Genomic DNA, 11,207 nt, shown 5'->3' with positions numbered 1-11,207 from the left:
TGGAATATTCACATTTATATATATATAATATCAGGAGATAATATATATATATATATATATTAATATATATATAAATTTAGATTGCGTAATATATGTCTAACATTCAAAAGAACTTTGTATTAAAGATTGAGCCTATGATCAGCAAAGTAATTACCGACGAGTTGATTCTTTTCTGGTTCCTCGGGCAGCCATGGGCCATAGGTAGTTGTCTCTCATAAGAGAGTGATGATCTGGATATTCAGTGGTCATGTGGTAATGGTGATATGGCTGCTCAGTTGTCGTGTAGTAATAATGATATGGATCAATCAAGTGTTGTAGAATAATGCTCGAGGTATTCTTCGTCTGCCCACGAAAGCACTACCCTATATTTAAGATACAAATGGACATGCATAAGAAATGGCGGCCGTACCTGGTCGCACTTTTGGGGAATACTGGCAATAGTCATAATTTCTTCTTTGTTTTCTATACTAAATATTGACAACAGAAATATACTTTCATGTCACGAGTTATAGAGACGATCTGGAGTTAAGCAGTAGACGTAGAGCGGAGAGAGAAAGAGAATGAGAGATAGGAGAAGAAGAGAGAAGACAGAGAGAGAGAGCAGAGAGAGAGAGAGAGAGAGAGAAGAGAGAGAGAGAGAAGATATCTCTACCATGCTTAACAGTAACAGAGATATAGCGCGACGCAATCGTCTGCTATCACACTTCGACGCGGCCCTGCAGAGGCCGTGAGACATACCAAAAAATTGTCAAAAACGGGTAAACACGGCCGTCATCAATTGACAGATATTATTTTTGGCTTTACCTTCGTTAATCTCACTAACAGATTTAAATGTTGCCAATAAATACGTAGGCCTGACATCATTAATATCCAACACAAAAGTTTGTTTTTAAAGACTCGATTAGCTGTTTATATATTACTTTATCCTCCTTATTTAACTCCATGCACCTCACGATGTCGACCAGGCACACGTGCGAGTCGCCGCGAGCAGCCGCACACTAATTACATCATGATTATATATATATATTATTAATAGTATACTATATGTTGTGGTGTGTGTGTGTGTGTTGGTGGTTTTGTATGTGTGTGTGTGTGTGTGTGTGGTGTGTATGTGTATATATATATATATATATATATATATATGAATATATAATATACTGTGTGTGTGTGTGTGTGTGGTGTAGGTGTGTGTGTGTTGGTGTCGTGTGTGTGGTCGTGTGTGTGTGTGTCTGTGTGCTGTGTGTGTAGTGTGGTGTGAGTTGTTGGGTTGGGTCGTAGTGTGTGTGGGTGATGGGTGTGTGGGGTGTGTACGTGTGTGTGTGTGTGTGTGCGCTGTGTGTGGTGTGTGTGTGTGTGTGGCGTGCGAGTGCGTGCATCGTGCTGTGTGTGTATTTGTGTGTGGTGTGTTGTGTCGTGTGTTGTGTGTGTCTGTGGTGTGTGTGTGTGCTGTGTGCTGTTTTGGCTGTGCTGTGGTGTGGTGCTGTGTGTGTGTGTTGCAGTACGATGTGTGTGGTAACAGTCGGAGAGCCTGGTCGGTTTACATCTTGATGTGTTCGCCATTTTTAAACACATCCTGCATGGTGGTTCGCAGTCGGGAAATTTTGAATCAGCAACTTACTAAACTGGTTCATTTGTGATTATATGTTGCTTTGTCGTCTATGACTCTATATAGCAAGCCAGATATGCGTGGCGCTTGTTCGGAATTTTGTAACTCTCGGATCCATTGGCAAATGAACAGGACATACAAAAAGAAATAGATATCTCACTATTACCCATGGCACGTAATTTACACACTTTAACGTAAGGAATCAAATAGAATCGAATAGTATCGTTTGATTATCGATGATCGTAATGGTACGTCATTAGACCCTCTCTATACGTCACGATGAAAGATGAGCGCTCACTAACTGTAATACAATGCTGAAAATACATTCACGTTACCCTAACCATAGACGACAATTCTAGAACCAACGTTTTGTATACCGATCTCTATCATTAATGCTTTTAGTCTTTTTTATATATCACAGCGATGTTTACCTAACACGCCCTAATTATTTAAGATCATCACGATCGGAGATACTGCAGAGTTGTTTGAAGCTGGTAGATAACTGTAGTATAGTAGTGTATAATATATTGTTGTGTATTGTCATGTTCAATTCACGTTGTACAGCCACAGTAAAAGCGAAACGTCTTAATGTTTTTCTAACTATATAAAGAAAGGGACAGAAACCTCGGTAATTACAGCATTTTATTGCGGTTAAATTTAAATTAATTAACTTGATTGCTAAATACTCACCAGCAGATAAGACAGGCGATGAACTTTTTTAGCAGATTCGGATATTTGAAAATCTCGAATATGTTACCATGTTGATTGCCGGTATCGTCTGCCTGTGAAGTAGTTTCATTATTGATTTGCATCAATTGTGGATCCAACAGCACATTTTGCGACAAAATATTAATGTGATAACGAAAGAAGCGTGATTTTGTTTCTGCTGTCTATTGAAAACGCATCCTTCCAACGTAGACTTGTAAACACAGAACATTAATGTGAATATAGAATAGAAATAGAAAAGCAAATTGCCTCCCTATCTCTGTGTGTGTGTGTGTGTGTGTGTGTGTGTGTGTGTGTGTGTGTGTGTGTGTGTGTGTGTGTGTGTGTGTGTGTGTGTGTGTGTGTGTGTAGACCTTCGTGCTATATTAATTAAGCTATATGTTGAATTTGGCTTTTAACAACGAAAAAGACTGTAGTGTACAATAAAAATAAAAAGTATCTTACCGAATAACGTTATTGCGTTCCTTCTGGTAGCAGCAGATATTACCTAAGGCGCAGAACTCAAATAGCAATACTCAACGTGAGTCTCTGTAGGATCTTATATATGCCGGTGGCATCTTAATGATGCAAAATTACTCATCCGTTTTAAGGGGCTAATTAATCTCAACAATCCACACCGCAGATGAGGGGCGGCCTAATAAGAAAACAAGGCAAAAAACCAGTCAACGCGCCGTGGCTAGTGTTAGTTGTAGTTTACATAGGAGGTAGAAGTGGGTGCGGCCGCATTATCTATATCTGGAGACATGCTTGGATAGTAACATCGTTGTTGTCGCTTTACTGTGCACAAATACGTGCGCTGGATGGATGTAGCCAGCGTGAATTCAATGCGTGTAACAAGGTTACTCAGAATAAGACGCAGCGTCGTGGCTGACGCGGTGTGTGGGAATGGACATCGCCAACGTTGTTGTCGCTTGTCCGCGTCTATCGCTGACGATCCTTGTTTTCACTTACTACTATACTCTGTTCTAAACTACACGTCGCCGGCGTGGTTGTGCTACCCCAGCCATATTTTAATTGCAATATAACATAATATTGGCAAATAATTCCCCAGCACGGGATGTTCAAGCTAAATGCTTACAAGCTTATGACATTCATATTTTATGTACACATTTCACTGGTGGTATGACATTGGCATTGAAAAACAAATAATTTATTCTGTCGCAAACAGTTTTGGGTTCTTATTGACGACTTATTTTCTAACAGCTACTGAGGTAATGAATTAGACATTATACGTTGAGAAATCTCATGTCTGTCTCAGGAACTGCTTCATGATCCAATGAATGAACTGTCTCCGGAGTGGGTTCGTTCATTGTTCACTATTGACAACGAATCCTAACGTTTTCTCACTGCGTTAACCATAACGCTAACACATTTCCAACCTAAATGAATTACAGACAATCGCATTTGACTCTCTAACCTCTAATAAACTATGCGAGCGTCCACGCGACTCCTGACGGCCGAGTGGATTCTGTGTGTGTATGTGAAATAGGGACGTGCTCGTCATCCGCATGGAAGGTCAAATAGCGGATAACGCTCACGCATGAATATGCAGGCAGATTCCGCTATTCGGTACATTATATCTTGCCATTTTATAATTTCGTCCCCTATCTCTAACATTATACACCTATAACATCTTATTCGTTGGCTCTGTATATGGACTTACTTTGCTTTGCTATTTGAATTCTTTGTAGTTTTCAACAAATACTAGACAGGTAAATTTCGGATTAATGTATTTTAATATTATTTTTGCTTTTTAGCGTGTTTCTCGTGATTATTCAAGTACATGTTTTGCAAGAATTGCAATAAACGTTGTAATGTGCGCATAAACGGTTTAAACATATTTTTAGCGTTTTATTTTCATTATATTTTTAACTATTATTTTGCGTGGTGCAAATGGTTAAAACCTATGTTATACGTTGCGCTATGAAATTCGTACAATTCGCCGTGTTTTCATCACCAATTAACCCTAAATTCCAATGTATTGCTATTGATAGACGTTAAATGGCTATATATCAAGAAAGTCCAAGTGAAAGGTCAATGATTGATGAATAACTCTACACGTCATGGTATACTTTCTGTGCATATTCCTAGGCGTATATAGGCCCTACATTCATAAACCAATCGAAATATTAGCTAATATACTAGGGAGTACTACATGGGTGCTAAAATGTCGTAATAACTTTGGCGAAATTTACGCAGTAAATGTAGGTTGATAATCGACAATTATCTATTGTCATAAATTTTCTATTGCATGGAAGGATAGCACCAGCATGCGTGTAGTTTGTTTCTGTTTATCGCCGTCCTAATAATCCCTTAATGACGCATATAAACAGCTCATAACCTAGCCTGTAAGAGGAGTGTGAGTAGTGTGATGGCTGTGTGTGTGATGTGTGAGCCTCGTGTGTTCGTGTGTGGTCGTCGTGGTGTGTGGTTGCTCTGTGGTCGTGATGTGTGTGGTGTGCTGTGTGTTCGGTGAGCGAGAGAGAAAGACACAGAAGAGACAAGAGAAGTGCATGCAGGATGCAAAAAGGCTGTGGAGTGCCTACCGAAATGACGCTGGCTTATTGAAGTTTGTGCAGTGGAATGTATGTGTACATAACAATATAGCTATATCGTTTGCCACCACAGATATAAAATATATTATCAATATGGTATATACTTGACTTGCGATACTTTATTTTGATCAAATTCAGTGATTCGATAGCAATACATATGGTTGTTATTAGTATCAAAATAATAATCATATTTACAATGGTTCATAAGCACATTAGCCCCCCTTTTAGATTACATTTGAATACAAAAATATTGCATATCAAATCACAATTGTTTATAATATATACATCTACGCTACTTAACGGTAACTAACCTTTATGTCTGTAATCTTTTAGGCTAATCATCTACTTAAATTAAAATAAAACATCTTATTATTACTACTATTGCTAATTCAATAGAACCAAGTAATTCGCATTGCACGACATATAATATATATGTCCAATAACCATACACGACATGTATATGCTTGTATAGTAAATATTATCAAGGAGACTATATTTCAAAATTTTTGAGCGATCAGAGGATGATTCGCGCAACAGATTATTTACATCAACACCGTTCCCATACGTTTACTGACGTGTCACGAAAATCCGTTCCAGTATTCATTTGAGTTTGACGCTTCACTAAAGACTTAGCTGTGATTACTTCAACTCCACTGGATCATAGGCCGATTATGTACAGCATCATTTGAGTATATCACACCACTATCATGCTTCGCTCGTCGCCTGGTCTTTATAAGATGACACACACCAGAATACTGAAATAGTTACTCATCAGGAGTTAATACTGGGAAAGGACCCGATCTTGTCATCTACCTCTTTGTCGATAGTCTCAAACGGACACAGCGAAGATTACGGTAATCAAGGCCAATGACAATAGACTGCCACAATAACCGCCTCCCACGATGGATATGCTACTTTAGGACATACAGACTCGCTGACCCATCATAGATTTATTTTGGATTTCTTCGTTTTCGTCGGCCGCTGTCCCGAACCAGCAAATTCCGCATCCGGATTGCTTCGCAGCATGATAGTGACGCTGTTTGTACACATCCATTCTTCTCTGACGGCTTCAGATTCCTTGGCTTGCATTCGTGCCGTTTCCGCGTTAATGTCTGTCTCCACGGCCTCACGTTTGTACCTGTGCACTCTGTCTCCATTGCACGTGGGCTGTTAAGAAAAAATACATGACATATAAAAAATCATGACCGATGCATATCATTATCAGGAGTAAAAAGTATAATAGCTTACTCGATGATATTATGTAGTTGCTCTTTATTTCCTACACCGCTTTGTGTTCTGTGTGCTACCTTCCGCTTTCTCTCCTCTCTCTCTCTCTCGCTCTCTGCCTCTCTGCTCTCTCTCTCTCTCTCTCTCTCCTCTCTCACTCTCTCTCTTTCCTCTCCTCTCTCGTCTGCTCTTATCTCTCTCTCTCTCTCTCTCTTTCTCTTTCTCTCTCTCTTTCTCTTTCTCTCTCTCTTTTTCTTTCTCTCTCTCTCTCTCTCTCTCTCTCTCTCTCTCTCTTTCTTTCTTTCTCAATCAAATTGTATCTCTATTGTATATCTATGTTTATCTATGCATTTTCCGTCGTCTATCAAATAACGAACGTGCCGTTGTAATATATAAATATGGTGTGTAACTTCTTATAAGCTATCGGTAGACTCACCTGGTAACAATTGTGGTAACACACGTTACATTGGCATTGGAAGTACACGTTTTCCTCGTCCGGGAACCGGAATGCTCTAAAGTGGAAGAACCATGCCGTCTGGCCCGACTGCAACTTGCGCGTGTGGATTGGTTCACCGACCAGCCTTTTATTTGCAGAGCATCTGAAAAAACATTTAGAAAATATTTTATTTATTATTCTATAATAATAAGGCAGACTGAGACTTCCTACTTACTGAAGTCCAATAATCAAAATTTAAAAAATGCATAGTTCATGTAAAGTTTCAAATTATATATTGTGTTGACAAGCGTGCATGTACATATCATACGGATATATGAAATTTGCATGACCATTTTCTCAGGCTATAAAATGGTTTGTGTTATTAAAAGAATCCATACATAATACATGATACGATGGTTAGTTGAGAATTAAATAGATAAAGTGAGACACTGAAGCTTTCAACATAAATATAAGTAAGTATATATACCCGTCGTCATTGATCAGGTCAACCGTTGTATGCTTCCCACCGTAATGGTCGAAACGATCGTAAGCATAGCAGTTGCTGACACTCAGGTCGAAGTAATCTGAAGCAGGAAATTATTCACATATATACACACACACAGATACATACATATATATATATGTTAGATTTATATATACATATATATATATGTTAGATTTATATATAGTTAAGATAAATTACTGTGTCAATGTTTACTATAAATGTCTAAGCTTAATTATTTACAACATATTTTCCCCAGAATTTCCATGTCAAGCGAAGCAATATGTTTTCAATATCGGTTCATGAAGAATGTATACTTACAACTGTCATGCAGATATACGACCAGGGTAGCAGTGTCTCCGAGATTCAACTCGCTGGTTCCGCCGTCCAGTGGATCCTTGCCCTTGACGATTTGCATCCAGCAGGAAGGCAGTGCAACTGTTGCTGTCTCCAAGGTTGAAACTTCGTGCGATAATCTAAAAGGACGAGTTAAATAAATGAAACGTTCTAAATGATTAAACTCATATACTTATTATGAGCCTTTTTTTTATATCAGAAAGATATGAGCCATGTAGTTAGTGCGCGCGGGCGTGCCTGAGCATACGAAAGTTTAAACTTTTTTCAATCGTCTATGATATCGAGCTATATAAAGACCTAACTAATTATTCAACCATCATTAGTATTATAAACATTATAGCAAACATGTAATATTATACATAATTTACATATGATGTGAGCGCACTTGTGTTCGTGCATGCGCGCGCGAATTTCTGTGAGCGTGCTTATAATAGAGATAGTGCTTACGGGACTGCGAGATCGTAGTTCACAGTTCTTGCTCTCATTCCGCTGAATTCACACCTGACTGTGTAAAATTCGTCCAAGCCATCCAAGAATCCCCAGTCTTTCTTCATAATGACGATTACATTCTCAGCTCGGTGTGAAGCGTATTCTTCGTCAGACTGTCGTACAGAAAAGCATTAACATAAGTATAGCTATCGTGTTGCAACACATGAAATTGCATCGATGACAATTATTATTGGCATGATCGTTAACAGCGTCAATGTCATCATGTTTATCGAGGTTACTAGTGACGAAATTATCGGCATTGTCACAGCTTTAGAAATGATATATAACGTGTTCCTTGAATCATCAAGATAATAATATAAATATACGAACCATCGCTTTGTTTGTTGTTCCACATTTTTCCATTGAGATGTCAAAGTGCACGAACTTTGTCCCATCTCCAGACACCCTGCATGAGCTATCGCCGTAGTGATTCCTGGTGTAGACAACTCCGTCAAATCCGTGTTCAAATCCTAGCTTCACCTTCATCTCATGGTCGTAAATGTCACAGTTGACATCAACATCTGCAAATTAAGCCAAGATTTAATTGCAATGTCGTTCGAAATGAATAGCATTGTCGAATTTATACGTTAAATTGTGATATCAAGCTATGAATAGGCAGAATGATACGTGAATAGTCAGATAAAGAGTGGAATGTAAAATGCTAAACACGAAATCAACTATCCTACTTTCGTGGAAATTGATTTCATAGTTAAAACGACGAGAGAATTGTGCTAATTAGCAAATACATACCAACGAGTTTGTTATCTTCTGGCTCCTCGGGCAGCCATGGGTCATAGGTAGTTGTCTCATAATCGTGATGGTCTGGATATTCAGTGGTCGTGTAGTGATCGGGATATGGTTCCTCAGTGGTCGTGTAGTAATGCTCAATGTATGCTTCGTCAGCCCACGAAAGCACAATCTATATACGACGAATAGAACTAATATTACACACCGTTTGGTCGCATTCATTTTGATTACATAGACTAATGGTTGGTGTTTATAGAGCTTGTGTATTTTTATGCAAAACATTATGGTAGACGTACCTACTTTCAATTAACATGAAGAAAACAGCATTAGACAGAAATAATTCTTACCATGCTCAACAATAGTAGGATTATTTGGCGAGCCATCACTTCCTATCGTACGTTCAGGTCTATACCTGCAAAGGTAAGACATAAACCGTGCATAAAAACGTGAAATCATGAATTTATAAAGAACGTAATTATGATTCAGTCGCGCTATATCTACCACATACTGTTGACCATGAATAACTTCCCTAGTAACGTGACATAGTTTCACTGGTCACATTGATATTGACCACCCATACGAAGCCGTGATATGGACCAATCCAATAATCACATAAGCGAATATATCAATCCGTAAAAAATGTAATATAGTAATACGACCGTCAGGCTTTTTAAAAAACGTTTTAAAAATGTTAAAGAAAATGTTAGCAAGAAAGATGCAATCATGTGTGCACCAACTCAATCCTTCTCGCTATATTTGTTACAGATATAGCTAGAGTTCCACCATGAAGTTACGCGTAGAATATAAGATACGTGAAGTACAGTATATACATATAAGTTCACACTAATACATGCCTTTGCACATCCATAAAAAACAGTGCATCATGAAAACGTGAGCTAACTTCACTTACCGAATGAGTGTTTCTGTGTCGAATTCTCCCTGGCAGCTGCAGACCTGAGATCAAGTACGGAACTCGAATCACGAGCAGCATCTTATATAGCTCAGCGACATCCTGATGATGCGGAATTAGTCATCCATCGGATGCCCAAACAATAATTATGCTTACATACATCCTATTCGTGCAATGTTCGTAACCGGTTTTTTGCGACAATAAACGCGCATTCATGAAGAAATTCCGACGCCGACAAAGTAACGACGCAATCGCGTGCGCATACAAAAGCGAGTCAGCGTCTAAACAACAAACATATTTGCGATGAGCTTGTCTGCTAATAACGATCGCGTCGGCCAGCCTGCCGACCGTGAGAGTCGCGGACGGAGCTGTTGTCGTTTGGCTGCGTCGGTCGTTGTCAGCGATTGATGGGAAGAGAATAGTTCTTCACCTGTCAGTTTGCATCACTGCATGCGTGTCGCGTCACGTCATGTCTATTCGCTAGGTTTTGAGACGACTCGATTAATTGCATCTACATTCCAGAATTGTGTACATTCAAGATGCAGTAGTTACGCTATGCGTGTATAAGTGAAAAGATTCACCTAAACCATATGCAAAATGGCGGCTGCGAGATGAACATAATTGGCTTTTACATATCCGCTACATCATCTGCTGAATCTTCCCGTATTACTCTTGTATACCTGCATTATATTAAGAGCTCACAATAGAGATGAACTCTCTATTATGAGCTCTTGATTATATATAACAGTTTATACAGCATCTAGCAGCAGTTTATCTAAGTAGTATATGCGTAAGCCCATCTAAGTGTATGCACATTTCAATATTTTGCGAATAAATCGTATATTTCTGTTGATTTGTCCCTGTTAATTTCCATATGGCGGAGGCAAGGTATCAAAAGTTAAATAATAAAGTCGTTTTCATTGTTACATTGATAAACCAAGAATCGGTTATTACAACTTATCCCAATTATAGTTTCTCCTTAAAATGCGTTCTATGAGGATTGAACGAATGAATTGTTTTTCTACAAACAAACACAATATCACCAGGATATTACGACAAAAAACACAATATATATTAGAAGATATAGTGTGAGAGCTAACGATATATTAGTAAAATCAAGAAACTCTGCGTAAATATGGTGATTTGCTGATTTGGGATTATTTTGCAACGTGATGCCTGCGTATAAACACTGCTGGCCGTACGCACGTAGGCGCGTTGTACTCTAACGCTTACCGACGTGTATTTTCTTACCAACGCAACAATTCACGTCCGCCTTCCTAACGAGCAACGCTTCGTCGAACCCATCCCGCGATAAGGGCCATCAGGTCGGAATCCGCTCCCACATCCGTAACCGTTGACGCGTCTTTGTGTCGTCACCGCTCCCAGGGTGAGGCGTCAACGAGGTGAACGCCGCCGCGGCTGCGTGTTGTCGTTGCGGATTGTGTAACCTATGCTGTGCTCGGCGTGGCCTGTTTACACCGTACGCGAGCGCGGCGCTTTCAAGTCACCTGTATTGAAGAATTACACATGCGCCTATATACGAGTACACGCAAACGCGCGCTCGCACGCACATACACACACGCGCGTATATACGCACATACACACACACCCACACACATGCAAACACAAACACACGCGCGCGCACACTCACA

General features: G+C 39.4%; 1 protein-coding gene across 2 annotated transcripts in view; it reads right to left on the bottom strand.

Annotated features, from left to right (window-relative positions):
• LOC106805559 overlaps positions 1-9,660 on the bottom strand; it is a 23,923-nt gene extending 14,263 nt beyond the window's left edge. Inside the window, exons 1-9 of one of the 2 annotated variants that reach the window (XM_014807206.1) lie at positions 9,556-9,659; positions 8,993-9,057; positions 8,649-8,817; positions 8,229-8,419; positions 7,857-8,011; positions 7,374-7,528; positions 7,038-7,134; positions 6,551-6,713; positions 5,815-6,054 (exon numbers count right to left, since the gene is read on the bottom strand). In XM_014807206.1, the coding sequence (XP_014662692.1) occupies positions 5,830-6,054; positions 6,551-6,713; positions 7,038-7,134; positions 7,374-7,528; positions 7,857-8,011; positions 8,229-8,419; positions 8,649-8,817; positions 8,993-9,028 (1,191 nt within the window). In that variant the 5' untranslated portion in view covers positions 9,029-9,057; positions 9,556-9,659 and the 3' untranslated portion in view covers positions 5,815-5,829. Of the gene's footprint in view, positions 1-5,814; positions 6,055-6,550; positions 6,714-7,037; positions 7,135-7,373; positions 7,529-7,856; positions 8,012-8,228; positions 8,420-8,648; positions 8,818-8,992; positions 9,058-9,555 lie in introns of those variants that run through there. The other variant, XM_014807205.1, reaches the window with a different exon arrangement.
• Positions 9,661-11,207: the final 1,547 nt, after the last annotated feature.

Source organism: Priapulus caudatus, unplaced genomic scaffold (genome assembly GCF_000485595.1).
Source record: "Priapulus caudatus unplaced genomic scaffold, Priapulus_caudatus-5.0.1 Scaffold117, whole genome shotgun sequence".
In the NCBI taxonomy this organism is placed as follows: domain Eukaryota; kingdom Metazoa; phylum Priapulida; class Priapulimorpha; order Priapulimorphida; family Priapulidae; genus Priapulus; species Priapulus caudatus.
The sequence above is the reverse complement of the archived record's forward strand: the minus strand, read 5'-3'. Positions and strand labels throughout refer to the sequence as shown.